The sequence below is a fragment of the Physella acuta genome, unplaced genomic scaffold (assembly GCF_028476545.2).
Source record: "Physella acuta isolate Inbredline_101_S28 unplaced genomic scaffold, ASM2847654v3 ptg000026l, whole genome shotgun sequence".
Taxonomy (NCBI): domain Eukaryota; kingdom Metazoa; phylum Mollusca; class Gastropoda; family Physidae; genus Physella; species Physella acuta.
In genome coordinates this window covers 26,882-45,886 of record NW_026731546.1, presented here as the reverse complement: position 1 = coordinate 45,886, position 19,005 = coordinate 26,882, and the positions used below count along the sequence as shown (strand labels likewise).

Below are 19,005 nucleotides of genomic sequence, written 5' to 3'. Positions count from 1 at the left end.
ATTATCCTGGTGGGCGGTAATAAAATAGATTAGAGGGGGCGCCACAAACATTATCCTGGTGGGCGGTAATAAAATAGATTAGAGGGCGCCACAAACATTATCCTGGTGGGGTAATAAAATAGATTAGAGGGCGCCACAAACATTATCCTGGTGGGCGGTTAAAAAATAGATTAGAGGGCGTACAAGAGGAAAGTTACACATACATTAAAGGGCGTCACTAGGGGTATTCTTATAATAAATTAAAGGGCGCCGCAAATATAGTCGTTGGCGACAAAATGACAGAAGTTAAAGTAACGACGTCAGCAACAAAATCCGGGGGTGTGAGTAAAGGAAAGCATAGAGGTTAAGGGCGCCACAAATATGGTAATAGGGATTGTTGACATGATAGTAGGAAAGACACCTAAAACTGTTTCAATAAGGATGAAAAATAACTACAACATTTATTTCGTATAAATTTAACAATTCAGGAAAAGACTGATCTTTCATTTCAAGTGAAATTTATAAAATGTGCGACATCTTTAAAGACATTGTAACATTCTTAAAACATTCTTAACACTTCACCGAGTTATATCCTTAAGTCAGGATTTAAAAAATGTTGTGTTGTGTCATGTATTTAACAGTTGTTTCTTTTTTTTTTTGGAATTTAAGTGTTGTTGTTTTTTTAACTTTAAATTATTTTCTCGATTCAAATGTTTTAAATAAATAGAAGTTTGTTTTAAAGTTTTAATTCTAGCCTTTTTTATATCTTGGGTTGTCTTCAAGACTTTCGTTGACTTCGATTTTTTAATTATTTTCAGTCTAGCCAGTGGTAAACAAATGTGCATCTTGTGTGGGATGATAAGCTCGTGTGAGCAGAATACACTTCAATTAAGTACTCACCGTGAATGCCATTAAAATCAATAACAAAACGTCGAAACAAGTGAATTAATAGAAAAAGTCCAAGTGACTTTTGAATTTAAAGCTTTAAAATATTTTAGTCAGTTATAAGAAGAGAACTGTTTAAATAGAAACGTTAAAGAAGTTTGAACAACCGGTGGTAGATTTAGTTAACAAGTCAGTTGAGTGAATGATGTAAACAAACCCAACAAGTTATTTTAGAGTAGAGTCTGAAAGAGCTTGTATTTGGTTAAAGAGTTATCTAATAGCATTGAACTTTATCTCCAGCCTGTGTGGGATTTCATTAGTCAGCTTTAAACTGGTTTTTGAATCAACATTTTGCACTTCGGTTTCACATATTTTTCTCCGTCCCAGACTACCATTGCACTGGTTGAAACTCTCCCAGTAGTCTGGGCGTGTCTGATGATCACAACAGTGCCGTGGGGGTTGTACTTTAGTGTGAGATAACATTAGACTGAACTGTTGAATTAGACCTTTAGATGCAGTGGCGTAGGCAGAGGGGGAGATAGTGTTAGGGTATGAGTTGAAATCCTAAAAAGATACATTTTAATGTTATTTATTAGGTTATGGCGATGAAGTTGTGTGCGTACAGTTTCAAAATTTAAAACGTTAAGTAACCACAATTTCAAATTCCAAAAACCTTAATGGAATATATATATATATATATATATATTTATATATATATATATATATATATATATATATATATATATATATATATATATATATATATATATATATCTTTATACTTTTTTAGAAATGTACACCCCCCCCCTTTAGTGGTAAACATCCTGTCTACTCTACTGTATAGTTAATGTGTGTGGGGTTGTCTTTAGTACTGTTTTAAATTAGGTCTGAGATCAATATATAAAATTGAATATGTTTAAATTTGTAGAGAACAATTATATTTCATTGTTCGTTTAAAACTTGTTTTAAATCAGGCCGTTGTAATAGCTTTTCTATTGTTGAAATTAACCGTAGATCTATTTCAAATTCGGAATTAAATTTTAAATTTGAATCAATAGCTAACATAGGACTTAGTTTCTGTATTTGGGCCAGAAATAGTATAGCCGACTTAAGAAAGTAAACGTGTGATTTGGACAAGTAGACCTGACATCAGATTGTCCAACAAAAACGTCTTTTAAAACAACGCACACAATGTAAACCGCTAATACATTAATAAATATAGCATAAAATTTAAACCATTAGCTTATTCAAGTAGGCTCCTAACAAAAATGAAAAAAAAGTCCCTGTTGGCGTTCCTGATGAACTTTTCCAATACAGAGAACAGCCATTTATACCAATTAAAGTTTTCTTTTAAGCCACACACCCCCCTCCCACACACACACAAACAAAATAGATAAACAGAAAATAATGTTCATCAAACCATAAAGCTTTAGTTTGTGTGATGTGAGTTATTTTCATTTAAACGGAACGTCCGTTTTAAATTTTAAATTGTTGAGGTGTTAATGGAATCCATATTAGGACGTATTCGCTTGCCGCTTTATTGCTGAGCCCCCCAAGAACACAACTAATCTTTATCGATCACCCACCAGTATCTAGTAAAATCTAGTTCTATTGCCACTACTATTCAGTTATATCTATTTTCAAGCATGCATCAAACTTACATCAGACTTACAAATGTATACCAAACTTGCATTAAACTTGCATCAAGCTATCATCAAACTTTACATCAAACTTATATCAACTTTACACCAAACCAACATCAAACTAACATCAACCACCAGCACAAATCTATGTGCAACACGGATGATATTATATCCACCACACTCATATCCACCACACCCCTCTTATCCACCATATAACATATATGTACAGTCCACCTATATCCACCATCCATTCTATATCAACCACCTAATCTACATCCACCACCACACCTATATCAACCACTTAACCTACATCCATTTATATTTCTACCACTGTACTGTATAAAAGTATCATCTATTCCAGACAGGCACAAGATTAATTACGACAGTCGACAACATCTTAAAAACTCTAATTCTCATTTATTGGTAGGATTACCTCCCATACGTGATGAATTACTTCCCTTGGCTAGAGGATTATACAAAGATGTGCATTGTTTCTTAAAGACGCTCGGAAAGTTTTTATGTATCTAAAATTTGAGATTGGTGAAGTGTTAATCTCGAGATAATTCTAATTCCGCAACGGATTTTATCCTAGGATAAGCTGCAAGAAGCCACTTAAAACGCGGGATATCGGGAAAAAACCGCGGTTTGCGTGAATATTGATAGCGCAGTATGGTGAGCTGATATGCCAGCTCTTTTAAAATTCTTCCAATTTTCTGGAGATTTTTTTTCTGTTGTCAATTGTCTAATCGCGTGGATCAGTCGCTCAATGATCCTTTTTTATTAAGTGTTGAAAAATATTAATGGCTGAATAATTGCGTCGTTAGCGTGCGTAGTTTGATGAATATTTTAAATATTTTTTTTTATATGTGTCTGATGTTAGCAAAGATATTGAAAGTTTATTTAGTGCTCATACAAGCGAGGAGATGGAAGAAGGAGGTTCAGTTCGTTCCCTTACCCTTTGTTAAATGCTATACTCTTTCGGTCGCTTACTTCCCGTTCACTTACTTGTTATGCTGTTAATGCTAAATATCATCCTTAAACTTAATGGACCTTAACCAATGTTTCTTTAAGGCATTGAGTCCCTCGAAAAAGTCTACAGCCCCCCCCCCCCCTCCCCCCCCCCCCGCCGAACGAATTGGAATTTGTATAGAAAATATTTCCGCCCCATAGGAAAATTTAGTCCGCCCCCACCCCCACCCCAAATATCAAGGGTCCACCCCCCACCCCCTCCCCCACTGACCTTAACTAAACTCTAATGACATTAATTAAATTTAAAAATCCCAGTAACATTTTATTTTTTAAACTTTTGTTTAATTTCTGACACCACTTTTCACTAGTCTATAAACAAAACCTGTGCAAGGATCCTCGTATCTCAAATTTTCTCGTATTTCAAAGCAAAATATTGCTCACTAGACGGCTCGTATGTCGAGCTACCACTGTATTTAGTGTACAATGTCTGTCTATTGGGTTTTTAGCTAATCTTGTAACTCAATTCTGACCCACTTGTAATGCAACGATTTCGTTCAGACATTCCAGATTCATTATTCTCCCAAAGACAGCACATCAATATTTACTTTTCAATTTAATTAGACATTAATTTAGTCATTTACACAACTAGTTAATTTAATTTAATCTAAATAAGTAATCAGGATTAATATATTCAGTAACAAAAGGGTAGATAGCAGGAGGAAGTACTAGTCAGTGGCGTAGCGAGGTCGGGTGTCACCCGGTGAGGCACTTAATGGTGTCACCCCCCCCCCCCCCCCCCCAAAGGCGTAGCGACCCTTTTCTAGGACAAATTTTAGATTTGCACCCTCCCCCCCTCAAGTTTTTCTCTATATATTTTGCTATTTTTTGCCTTGGTGTCACCCCCCTAAATGGTGTCACCCCCCCCCCCCCTCGCTACGCTTCTGGTACTAGTGATTATGTGCCTACCACGAACATGAAGAAACTAGAAAGGGAGATAATAACATTTCGAGGTCACAAGCTGCTTAACAGTTTTTAAAGCAAATAGTACACTTTGTATTGTATTTTCGATTTTATTAAAAATGAAGAAAATGCAAAAAAAAAGTAGGCCTACTCATTGGTTTCAAAAATGTTAAAATTGAATTAATATTTTAATTTTTAAAATTCATAATTACTAAAAATTAAAAACAAAGAATAAAAGCAGTTAATTAAAACAATCCTTTAATTGCAGCGAAAACTCAAAATTAAATTGCATTGACTTCGCCTAGTTCCTCGGGTATATTATTTTATAACAGCAAGAATTAGATTATTTTTTTTTTTTTTGACATGTACTTTCATTTATTTAAAATTGTTTACTAATACATAATACAAAACGTCCATTTAAGTATTTTTAAAACCTGACTGAAAATGCAAATGTGTATTTAAATGAAGACTAAGTGTTCTGTTTTAAAAAAAGGTAAATTAAGAAACCATATTTTTTTTTCTCAGACATGCAATTTATAGCGTCAGTTTGCCTTGCATGGTTTTCATCATCGGCTTGTGCGGATTGATATAGATTTACAATAGTAATACTTCTTTCTGACATGTAGTCTACCTTCATTCTCTTCTTTCTCTTCGTTCTTTAGTTATAATTAAGTATACGAGTCAACTGGTTATGTGCCATTGGGGTCATTGACTCCGATTTCAGCCTGCTTTTCTTTTTGGATTTGCTTCCAACCAAGAACAAACTAGAAGGCAGCAGTTGTTACATTTTTTAGTTGTCTCTCCTAGAATAGGGGTCGGCAACCTTTTGAGCCGGAAGAGCCAAAAATTACTATTTACACAATTTTCTAGTTTTTAAAGAGCTACTAACATTATTTTTTTCCCAATATTTTGGTATTTGATAAGGATTAGATGAATAAATTTGATTTTTGATTTGAAATAAGTAGCGTTAAATATGAACTAATATTGATTCATATAAAAACATACAAATGTTTCGCACAAAAACGGTTTTAGCTAGCTCTGCTGTGATAAAATTAGGAATCAAATAATAAAATTATAATATAACTATACGACTATCCCAATCCACTGTAGGAGCCAATAATTTTTTTTCTTTCTTTACTGACACCATTGGTCCAGGAGATGTCTCTCATAACCAGTCAGCGCTCAACACGGTAAGCTCCAAATAACTGGTTTGGGTATCGGTTTGATAACTGTATCGGTCGCATCTGTCCTTCGGTTCTCACTAGGCTTATCCTCCACACGGCTTAACCAAAGGAAGCTAATAACTAAAATACTTCGTCACGCAGGTCAAATTAATGCATACTGATAGGTAGAGGAATGCATTCTTAATAAAACAGCATTCTCCATTTAACGATTTTCGAAAAAAGTTGGCACTTGGGCAGTGGCAAGCAAGGAATTATTTGCAACGGGGCTGGCTAAAGCACGGCTGTGGGACTGGTGCCCAAGCGGCTGTCAGCTGTCCGTATGCTTTCTACCTGACCTACCCTCATTGTTCTCTGATGTGTTTTTATCCTGTTTAAAGTTATTTTTTCTTTACAGTATAATATATTTATGAGTTTTGAAAATGAAATGATATAATTTGTAATATTTGTGCATGGAACTCAAGAGCCGCACCTTAACATCAAGGGAGCCGCAGGTTGACGACCCCTGTCCTAGAACGAACCTCTATGCCCGAGGATTCGTACTCGAGATTTTCATAAATCTAATACAAAGCGCCTCATTACAATGTTATTAATAAGATTTAGAAAACCATTTTTTTTTTCAATTTTGAGTATGTTTTTAATAGAACGCTCTTTTTGTGTCAAATATTTTTGTTTGTAAAATATCTACAAAATGGTAAAATCAAGTATAAAATATAACTTGGTTTTTTTCTTCCTTTTACTGCGGTATTTTAAATAAAAATTGATGGCTAAAATTAAGCATAACAAATAAACATTTGAAAGCTATGTTTTCAAGTTTAGCAAAGTCTGTTGGCCGAGGCTGTGAGTCGGTACTCGCGTGGGTGGATCCTACCCACATTGGCGATGTGGTGCGCCTGCGCAAGTTTGCGGAAAATGGCGGTGGCAGCATCGGTGCACTTGTCGATCAGCCTCTGTGTGCTGTCCACGATCTGACGTCTCCTGGCCTGACCGAACATGTTGCGGTGGTCAAAATGCAGGTTATTTGGAACCTGTATCTCAAGGCCTTGCTTTAAGCGGTTCGATGCCATAAGCTGATTATTGCCCTCCTTATATCCTTCGTGGACGCCGTGTAGGGTGTGGAGCAAACACCTGGTTTCCTTGACCAGCCCGTTGATATTTAGAAAATCATTATTTATTTTTCTATTTGTCTGCTTTTATCACCACATTTTAAAACACAAAACCGCTTTCTTCTACTAAACCTAATTAAAATAAAACTGAAGTGTAAAGGTTCAATATTTTATTTCTATATAAATTTGATTTTTATAAAAACAGTCAAATACGAATCATTTCTTAAACAGATATCTGTAAATATTTTTTTCTATTATAACCAAATAATGGCTTATGTTAAATAGTTTGTTCAGTGCACATTACTTTATTCTTTTTTCAATTTTGGGTGTTTGTATTTAGATTGTTTCCCTTACCCAACAATATAAGCTATGGGAGATAATTCTTGAGACTAGCATCGCAACTATTTTTGTCTATATTATGATTTTTCTCCATATTTGTCGTAACTTTTGTAACAGTATTCAGACTGTGATTCTGGCTCGGTTGAAAGGGAGGGGGGCGCATTTATTAGATTTTGTACATTTCTGATAAATAAATTTTATTATTTTATTGGGGGTTATTAAATTGCTCAATATAAATGTAGATATCGGCGTGATTGTTTCTTTCTCGTATACAGAGTATAGAAGAAGTATTGCAATCGTGCACAAAAAAAAATCACATGAAATGTTCACGGTTTTCATCGTTTTACATATCAGTACTTCATCATATACGGAGTATAGGGGACTTATTTTAATCGGGCAAAAAAAATCTAAATCCAGATTTATCAAAATGTCTGCGTTTTAAACGTCATCGAATCGGGAAAAATAGGCTTTGGAATTCTGTAAAAGTAAAAGCTACCCGTACAGCCCCTGGCGGTCAATATAAAGGGATAGTGTGGTCAGTTCTACGCACTTCTGTCTTTAGTTTCCCAAACTTAAGTCAGGTACCCATTAGAGCTGGGTGGACACAAAGACGTCCTAAAGATTTAAGCCCGGGATCAGAACTCGAGACTTTCTTATCAAGAGCTGTATCTTCAAAACAAATACACACCGTACCATCAAAACATACAGGAGGGTAAAGTGTCTTAAGAAATTGTTTGTTATGATAAATTATGATTATACGAAGTAGAGCAACCCACGAAATAACAGCAATAGAATATCAACAATAATAATAATTATATTACTATTATTTTTTATTATCGTTGTCGCTTTTGCTGTCGTTGTCGCTGTTGTTGTTGTCGTCATTGTCGTTGTCGTCGTTGTTGTTATCGTTATCGTGAAGATAGTTTAACATTATTTAATTGTTTGAAAACTTATTTCTTCTATTTAAGAGAGAGTATTTTTCGATACGTTATAAAAGGGCGGAAAATGCGATTAGAATCAAAAACTGAAATTCCTGGTTCGTTAGAAACTTTGAATTCCGATATCGTGCAATCCGGATTCTGTTCGCGTTAGAGAGAACACCACGGAAGCCAGGCATACCATGGCCTGCAGACGCCCATTTCTCTGTTACAGTTAGGTGTATTAAAAATATGCATCATGGGAGTTTGGTGTGCATTCAAAATGTGTTAATTTTTTTTAATACTTTAGTACCGGTATGACCAGTTTATTAATAATATTATATTAATATTCTAACTTCGATTAGGACAAATAAATTACAAATAAAATGAATCAGAACTTAACGTTTGCTATATTTTCCTTCAATTAAGCTAGCCCATATCTTATGGTCTATAATTTTGATCATAAGAATTGTTTACGATTTCTAATAACTTAATAATAGCGAAAGCAAATTTTTTATTTATTTATATTTTCCCGATTTAATAAAAAATGTTCACATTTGGTTTGAAAAATATTAGCTAGCAAGTACGAAAACGAGACGTTGGTGACCTACTTACATGCCCTATTGGCAGAACTCATTGTCTAAGCTTGATTCCAGAGGAAGCTCTATATACTGTGTATAAAATGTGTACAAGAACGTTATCGTATACACCTTATACTCGTGTAACTAAGTTTAGACTACCAGTCACCTTCAACGCGAAGCTAAACATAACAAGCTGTAAATAACATTCGAATAAACTGCTTGTAAACCTTTGTCATATTTGATTTATGAAATAATTTATTTTTCCTAGAAAATCCTGTGTGACGAAAAACCGTTTGTGGAGGGACATTAAAAATAAATAGCTAAAAACAGCGAATGTAGTCTTTCTCATTAATTCGTTTTCATTAGTTTATAAATAATTATTAATTGGGTTATTAGCTTTCCTAAAATAGTACATCTTTAGAAATGTGGCTTTCTTAAGTCCACGAATTGTTTGGTATTTTCAATCAATATTGCCGGCTGTTAACAGAACCAAATATTTTATACTGATTGGCTTTAGCATTTGTTACGTATAGAAAAGTATTAAATTGTGTTGCAATTTCTATATTTAGAAGTAAAAACTCAAATCCGGTTGTCAGTGTTTCTTCCAGACTTTTTTTTCTCCGGGGGATAGGGGGGGGGGGGCACTTTAAATTTTCGGGGGGGGGGGGGGGGGGTGGACTAACATTTCCGGGGCCGACGACACTGTTAAAAATAAGTATTTTCTATATAAATTCAATTTTGTTCGGGTGGGAGGGTGGTAGACTCTCTTCGCCCCCCCCCCCCCCCTGAAGAGATGCCTGGAAGAAACACTGCCAGGTGTAATGCGGGCAATAGGACTAGTGTGACTTCAAATGTTGTTTGACAGGAAATCTTCAACGCACAAAAACCACGCATTAGAAGTCACGTGACATCACGTGCCAGGCACGTGGAGAAAGTTGTCAGTGACGTCAAATGCTTGTGTTGGTCGGCGTCAAAGCTCGCGTTATGTTTCTACCGATTGTGTCCAAATTTTTCAAGACCAATAGACAAAGGTTTCAATTGTCAGTGGCTATTGTAACAGTTATCAGGTATCAACAGACGAAGTTGTCAAAGATGTCTAAAGTTCAGGAGAATTTGGGAACATACAGTGTCAGCACTATGAAAGGACTCTAGGGATACAAGATGTTGCTTTTACACAGCAGAAATGTTGTCTTCTATAAATGTTGTCTTCGTTGTGGGTTTTTTTTTACATTGTCTACAAATGTTGACTTTTTTACTTTCTCGTATATACGTAGTATAGAGAAAGTATTGTAATCGTGCAAAAAAAAAATCGAGATTTTTACAAATCTCGACGTTTTACACCTCACTGATACGGAAAAACATAATTTTGCAATCTTGTCCGTATGTCTGTGTGTGTGTGTGTCTGTGTGTCTGTGTGTCTGTGTGTAAACACGATAACTTGAGTACCGTTACAGCTAGGTTGATGAAATTTCATATATAAGTATTTTATCAAAATCGTAGATCCGTATCAACTTTTGAGCGATTTTCGATAACCGGAAGTGGTACTTTTCCTACTTTGAATTTTTCAAAAGCCTATAACTTGAGTACTATTTCAGATAGATACATGACATTTCACATGTAAGTAAAAGATCTAATTCTCTACCTTCTGTTAAATTTTGAGTAATTTCCGTTGACTGGAAGTAGTAATTTACGCAACTTTCGATTTCTCAAAAAACTAATGTAAATTTTAGAAGTACTAATAATATTGCGCACTATTATGCGCTTTTTTATTTGGCGTTCACTTGGTGTGCAATTAATTTGTCTACGAGATTTTATTCTATTTTTAAAACTTTAAGTATTTAAAATGGATTAAAAATCATGTCTATAGCCCGAGTTCCCATCCCCTGTTATTTTATATAAGAATATTCGAGAAAGTTTAGGGGAGATCACTCCCGGTTTATTTTCTAAGGTTGGAGGAAATATCTTAAGATGTCGTGGTTGTTCTCAAATTCAACATTGGATGCTGTCGTGGTTGTTCTCCATTTCTTTATTTGATATTGTCGTGGTTGTTCTCCATTTCTACATATTATGATGTTGTCGCGATTGTTCTCCATTTCTTTATTTGATGTTGTCGCGATTGTTCTCCATTTTTTTATTTGATGTTGTCGCGATTGTTCTCCATTATCTAATGTTATGTTTTATTTGCTCTCCATTGCCTAATGTCATGTCTATCTGCCTCTATGTCAGTGCAGCAGTTGAGTTATCCACCTACATGATAATTCTAGTCTCTCTAGATTGGCATCCAACAAGATAGAAATCCATTATTATGTCTGCACTACGGTAGCTTTTATTTCTTCCACACTACATGCCGCGTGCTAATATTTTTCCAATAGATCATTTGTTCACATCCAGTATTTAACTAATCAATATTTAGGAACTGTGTAGGGTCTAGCAGTAGACTGCTCGCTTGCTAACCCGAAAGACAAAATCCTGACCGACTGACCCTAATGTCCGAACCAGGTGGTGCCATCACTATGATGGGGGGAGGGGGGTGGGGGAACCCACGGGTCTAGCATGGGTGAGGGGAGGGGGGAACGGGTCTAGCATGGGTGAGGGGAGGGGGGCACGGGTCTAGCATGGGTGAGGGGAGGGGGGGCACGGGTCTAGCATGGGTGAGGGAGGGGGGAACCCACGGGTCTAGCATGGGTGAGAGAAATGCTCGATTCTAAACCATATTCCAGTATTACTCGCTTATGAGAAACATTTTGAGCCGGTTTTTGTCTTGTAAGAGTGAGAGTTGAACAAATTTATTCTCACAACAATTTTTTTTAATGTTATGTTCTCGAGATCATTTTTCCTTCCCTTGACTGATAAAAAACAAAACAAAACGTAGCTCTCTGATTAATGTGATGTTTTGATGCAGCCAATCCTCATCAAGTGCAGACAATCGGATTACACAAACATGATATCTGTGAAGACTTATGGGAAATGACAACCCAGCTGCTCGCATCCCTTGAGCAGGATCAATTCGGGTTGCTAATGATGTCACCAATTATTGAAGCGTGTCTCTGGGCGCGTGCTGGTGGGGATTAATTAATGGGCAGACAACTTTGGAATAAGCCGGCATATTTAGGGGTGGAGTTGATCCCCTTGCTGGCTTGTACTACTGACACGCTTTGCAAGGGAATTGTTTTCTTTCCGTGTATTCCATAGCAAATATATAATGCATTTGCCTGTTTATATCCTAGTGATTATTAAGCTTGTACGTATAAAGTAAGTGGAATCCAGCCCTCCCCTCGCCCCACCTCCACCCCCCCCCCCCCCCCACACCCAAGTTCCACTGTCTCAATTCCCATCTCTCAAATATTGACCAAATTAATATTCCGCTGTTGTGGCCGAATGTGTCAACAAAATATCAACATTTGTTGTTGACGGTGGTTAAAGGGTTAAACGTAGATAACTACAACATTTGTGAATCAGGCCTCATAAACTCGCTTCACTAACAGGCAAGAATTCGGATTACTGTTAGGTTTTGAATATCAGTATTGCAATAATAAACGTTTTTTTTATACAAACTGTGTGATTTTGAATGCTTTAACGAAAATTAAGTATAATTACAAGGGATAAAAAACATTTGTCTAAAATTGGTATTCATTTTTTAAAATTTATTCTGAACACATGATTCGACCAGGTAACTAAATGAATACACCTACTTATCAAAGACTGAATCTATTTTCATTAAAAAAAAATATTTCAAAATGTAACACGTATGTGATACCGGGGTCTGCAGACACTAAAATTTGTTTTTCTCGTAAGTCAAAAAGTGTGACAACTGTGGTTTAGCCCCTGTGTTCTTCAATGCTACAATACAAATGAATAGCACCATCCATACAGTTTCTTCCAGGCATCTACAGCCCCCCCCCGAACGAAATGAAATTTATATAGAAAATATATACTTTTAACAGTGTCCGCCCCCCCCCCCCCCGAAAAAAGTCTATCGCCCCCCAAAAAAGTCTACCGCCCCCCACCCTGAAATTTTAAGTGCCCCCCCCCCCCCCGGAGAAAAAAGTCTAGAAGAAACACTGCGTCCATAACACTCAGATTTGTATACCACAACTTTGCAGGCCTACGAATGTTTACTAAAGGTCAAGGCTAACCAATCCTATAGCTGTCAACCCGATGTTGGATGGTTTTAATAAAAAGCCCGATTCCTCATAGCTCGGAGCTAATGTTCGCATCTCGTGTTAGTTTGGTCGCCAGCCTTTGTTGGTCTACTTTCGTTATTCTGGTTTAATATCTACCAGTTTGTTGTGACGGGTGCCGAACGTTTGGCCTAAAGACACTTGACCGAATGTCTTTGCCCTAAAGACACTTGCCCGAATGTCTTTGCCCCAAAGACACTTGCCCGAATGTCTTTGGCCCCAAAGACACTTGCCCGAATGTCTTTGCCCTAAAGACACTTGCCCGAATGTTTTTGCCCTAAAGACACTTGCCCGAATGTCTTTGGGCTAAGACACTTGCCCGAATGTCTTTGGCCTAGAGAAACTTGCCCAAATGCCTTTGCCCCAAAGAAACTTGCCCGAATGCCTTTGAAGTATTTCCAGTTACATTTTATAGCGAAAATTGCTAACATACTAACATGCGCTTAAGGTTTAAAACTAAAAAATATTGAATGGCATCGCCGCAGAGTACTTGCATTCAAAGATTGATTACATTTTTTATTCTACCGTTTTATTAACGAGAACGGATACGGTTATAAAAACGTGATTGCGTGCTTTTTGGATTACTTTTCCAGATTGGACGGAATTGTGATTATCCTTTTCAAAGACTAAACAAAAGATTGAAAATAAAATAAAAATTGGAAATTTACACCTGAATACTATAATGTAATATAGAAAATTTTGAATTACACACCAGAGAAGAGTGATGACATAAAATAAATTATATATAACGCTGTGGAACAAAGGATTGACTGGAGAGTTAAAAATGGTCGTCATATGTGTGTCTGTGTCTGCCTGTCTTCCTGTCTATATGTCTGTCTGTGTATGTCTGTGTGTTAATGTGTGCGTGTGTGTATGTTTCTGTCCGTGTGTGTGTGTAGGGATATGCAGCCCAAAGTAAACAAATATTTTCCAGTTCTCTACATTTACAAGTTGTATAACATTATTTTCTTAAAATATTTCATTTCGTAATCATTTTTTTTCATAATTTTTAAATATTTTTAAAGCGTCTATTCAAAAGATGAAAAAAATAAATTAAAAAACGTTTTCACTAGCTAACAAAAATCGCCGTCCATCTTTGATGTCAAAGTTGTCTGTCATCATTTTGACACACGTGACCCGCTGACAAGGCACACTCGAGCAAGTTGAAGGCTATTGATTGGAGCGTGACAATCTCGCTCGCGAGGCTGCACGAGGTTGGCGCGAGAACAAAGATCTACTGTCGCGTGTCGCTTTGTTTACGTATTGATTTCTCGACTGGCATTTCTACAAGATGATCCCTGCATTTGTGATTTGCCGTCGCCAGCCTTGTTAGACAACATTCATTTCTGATACTTTCCGTGAAATGTATTTTCGTCTACTTCATTATTTCCTAATTCCGTATACGTTTTTGTAATAAACACCAAAACCATCTAATTAAGATAAATTCACTATATTATAGATCTACGTGTTAAATATGTTTATTAATAATGGTTACAATAATAAATAATATTCGTTTCGGTGCAAAAATTCCCGGGTAACTTTTTATTTTTAATAAACTCAGGATGTGAGGTGTAGAAAATGTTCAGTACTTACATACATTACAATACAAATCCAATGTGTACGGTGTAGCAGATGGCGATGTGATTAACACGTCTGGGGTCAGCACATTAGATGGCCGGGGTTTGTAGGTATGTTACACACAAACACGATTGTTTGTATACACAAACTCTGGCTGTCAGTACGCATGGTATTACGTCACTTCCACCGTTTGTTGTTGTGGTGGTTTGAAGTCTGTTTGCCTGTTGTTTACAGTGTGTTGTTCAAGTTAACACATTGACCCACTTCAGCAGTGTGTTGTTAACACTGTGACCCACTTCAGCAGTGTGTTGTTAACACATTGACCCACTTCAGCAGTGTGTTGTTAACACTATGACCCACTTCAGCAGTGTGTTGTTTAAATTAAGACAGTGACCCACTTCAGCAGTGTGTTGTTCAAATTAACACAATGACTCACTTCAGTTTATCTGAAATAGAAATACCTTGTTGTTTTACACTGTTTAAAAGAACGCGCATTGGAAATTTTACAAGCAAAGGAGTAACCGAGGGCTAATCGAATTTCAAACAATCGCCGCCTCAATAGGCCTGTCAATAATGACAGATCGATGGATGTTATCGATAAACATGGCTGGGAGAAACAATCATGTATTTGAATATTCCTGCTGTACAAAGAAAATGCAACAGATTGTAAATTAAATATGATGGTGAGGTTATAAAATAAGGTTGGTATAGTATTCCTCAAAACAAATATGGTAACTGATCATAACTTGAAGAGTTGTTCTGTTAATGTTGGTTTTGCAGATCGCTTGATGTCACGTCATAAACTATCCCTAGTGCTAACATACCCATTCGGTAAAGCTCATGGTTACTAACCCGAAAATTCACGAGTTCGAACCCTCTGGCAGATGAGGCGGTAGCTGGGGACAAACACTTTTCTAGTTTGTTCGTGGTTGGACAAAGGCTATTAGAAGCAAATCCAAAACAGAAAATTTGAATAGCAGGCCTCAACAGCACATAACCAGTTGACACGTATACTAAATTGTGTTGGAGGGTATCTCTTTCAATACTAAAATTATGAACGAAGAGGAAGTCCAACACCCAACCCATTCAGACTAGCACTCAACCCAGCTCCTAATAACCTGGGAACCTTTGACTGACAAGTCAGTGGTGACACCATGATCACCAAACTATAACTGGAAGTGGTGACACCATGATTACCGACTATAACTGGAAGTGGTGACACCATGATTACCGACTATAACTGGAAGTGGTGACACCATGATTACCGACTATAACTGGAAGTGGTGACACCAAAACTATAACATATAGCTTCAATAACTAATTATAACATATGGCAAAGCGGTCAAATAACCAAATATAAACAGCATGGCAAATTGGTCAAAAAATCAAATATAACAACATGCCAAATAGCCAATTATAACATTGTAGCATGCCGATCATATATCCAATTAGTAAACGATGCCATATTGTGCAAACAGCCCACCATACCATTCCATCCAGCTGTGATCGCATACAAACTCGCCCACCTCACATTTATATCCATATTTTTATCAGTTTAACTCTTATCTCACGGTGATTGAGGGGCTGATTGTGTCTGCCTCGGGACAGAGGGGGGTGAAATCGATATCTTGTGTATATCGATACCTTGTTTACATCGATACCATGTTTACACGTGATTTAAAAGGTTGCAATGTGACACGTCGGTATCGGGCTGGGGGTGGCTACAATTGTTTTGTCAGCGTTCAGTTAGCTTTGATCCACTCGCCACGGCTTCTAGCGCTAGCAACATCTAGGCTTGAAGCTTGTGACAAATTTTGTTGCCTACAGCTGCTGCATATGGGCTATGATCCATTTGGATATTTTTTTAAACCACGATACTGACATCATAGCGCTCGATTATCTGCACATCAATATACTGGGTAGTGGTGATAACATATTGACAATTACTGAATCGAGCTGTAGTCAGAGGCGTAGCGACGGGGGACGGGGGTGCATATTTCCCCGGACGCCGGCCCTAGGAGCGCCAAAATAGGCTAATTTTAGCTGCTATTTTGAATTATAAATATAATTTGGGGGCGCCGAATTGAAAGTTTGTCCCCGGGTGCCGGGAGGGGTCGCTACGTCTCTGGCTGTAGTGTTGGTCATATTATAAAACAAGAATGTAATTAATGTATTATCTTTCCGTTACATTATGCTAAATCTAGTTAGCTGGTGGCCTAAATCCGTACTACGTAAAAATATTTGTGATTATTCAATTTTTTAAAACTATTATTTGTTTCATCTTTGTATGTATGTGTTTATGCATGTATATAAAATTAATTATATCATATTTTATGAGCAATATCATTAGTAACAGTTATTGAATGAAATTGCTAGTCGTTCTTTTAAGGAGATGGGATTTATGTTTTTTTTATTTTACAATAGTGAGTGGTGTCTATGGAATTGTTTTAAATTATTATATGAAGTGTGGGGATCTCAAAACATGACACATATGTGACATATATGTGTGTATATATATATATATATATATATATATATATATATATATATATATATATATATATATATATATATATATATATATATATATACTAAACTATACATATATATACGATCCCATTGTTATATTATAATACTTGAGATTTACAAAGAAAATTACAAGATGATGTAATGTTGTAAATTACAAATGAAAAATACTGGACCGTATTAATATCATGGTTGGGCTAAAAAAAATAATATTAATTAACAGAATTTGTTGCTATTAAATTAATAGTAAATAATATAAACGGCTTTTATCGCACGCCGTTTGTTATGTACGTTAGTGATATTGTTGCATACTAAATAATGCAAGAATTTCTGCACATGTGGTATTAGCATATCAGTTTCTCCGTGCTATGTCTTTCCTGGGTGACGATATTTTTAGCTGCTACATATTCTTCTGTATTTCAACCTTAACTTTTTTTCTTTTTACAAGAAGAGCGGTCATCCACAAAATGTCAACATGGCTGATCAACTTTATCGGCCGTGACATCATCGGTAATGCCACTTGGAGGTGACTTCACAAGATCAAAAGGTCCAGGTTTTAAAAAGAATGACATCCCTCGCCTGATTCTGGAAGAAATCTTGACCCCCACCTACCCCACCCCGACAGTCTGCTAACCAGCCGTTTTGTCTTATCTAGAAAATGGATTTTTTATCGGGGTTAATTTGTACCCTCCGACACCGGATATGATGATCGGGGGGGGGGGGGGGGGGGAGCGTCCCGTCTCAGACGTTCTGGTGTGGGGTGTTTTTTTCTTAACTTCCACGGCTGATTATTATTTTTTTAGGCGGTGGCCAAAATTTCACAGTGGAGCTTCATGTTTTAGATTTTAGACTGAAGTTATTCAAAATATCACGTGATGGAAAGTATCGTTCGCGCAAAGTCAAGCTTTATTTATCAAGGACAATCTCCAATACAAATAATAAAGACTTGAATATATATATATATATATATATATATATATATATATATATATATATATATATATATATATATATATATATATATAGATAGATATATATAGATATAGATATATAGATATATAGATATATAGATATATAGATAGATATATATATATTCATATCTACGGTGAGACAGAAAGAGATGTCCATATGCCATATGTGGAAAATATGCTATAACATAATATGAGACAGTTGTTTTATAGGAGTGCATATGAAAGGGGGTTTCAACCCCTGATTACAACCCCCTGTCTACGTCATTGTATATACAATACTTTACAAAATTCCGAAGTTTTCCTATGTTCCATGATTTTTTATTCTTCTAAATATGTTCTTTAAAGAAACACAATTTAAAACGTTCTATTATTCTTACGTGCAGGCTTCGCTTATGCCTGTTAAGCTTTAAAACTCTTTTGTTTACAAAAGTAATCGAAAATTTGTAATATCGCCGCGCATACATCCACGTGTGAGTTTTAGCCCTGAAGAAGCACAAAGTAAACAAGCCAACTCTCGTTCAAGTCCCGTGAGTGACGGGACTTTGTGATATTTGTCTGTGAATTAGATGTAAAAGGTTTATGTAATCGTGTTGTTTTTGTTAAATCCCAGAGAGATGGCATTGCCAAAGGTTAAAAACATGAATATTTTACATTAGGATAGAAGATAAAACGAGGTTTTTTTAAGTAATAGAACATAAATATTTAAATAGGAATAAAAGATAAATAAGTATTTTAAATAGATAACTATTTTAAATGGGAATAGATGATGAAACAAGTCTTTTAAAAATTGAAGTTTTAGACAAGGAAAAAAATATAGGGGAAAAATTATAAAAATTTAAGATTTTAAGGCAAATTGTCTTAAATAAGAATATACGATAAATCTAGGGAACAGAATTTAAAATATCAATATGTCCTATAAAATACGGTAAAACTAGTTTTTACAACCAATAATTTTCTGCGGGTGGACACTGGTTAAATTTTATATTTTCTATATAGAAATCTATATTAGAATGTTTTCCATTTCGAGGAAGGGGGAGGCGTTTATTTGTTTGGGGTTGGGGGTGGGCTGAGGGAGAGAGAATTGCCTCTCCGTAGAGATGTCTGTAAGAAACTAAAAAAAAAAACAATTTTCGTTGTTTTCAATTTATTCTAAAAATTCCACCCAAAGTCTGGATGTGTTTACATGTCA

The 19,005-nt window shown here is 36.0% G+C and overlaps 1 protein-coding gene across 2 annotated transcripts in view; it reads right to left on the bottom strand.

Moving 5' to 3' along the window:
• Positions 1-19,005, bottom strand: part of LOC131940945 (uncharacterized) — a 116,869-nt gene that overhangs the window by 95,686 nt on the left and 2,178 nt on the right. For both annotated transcript variants that reach the window (XM_059299886.1, XM_059299876.1), the window contains exon 2: positions 14,335-14,765. In XM_059299886.1, the coding sequence (XP_059155869.1) occupies positions 14,335-14,336 (2 nt within the window). In that variant the 5' untranslated portion in view covers positions 14,337-14,765. The remainder of the gene's footprint in view (positions 1-14,334; positions 14,766-19,005) is intronic.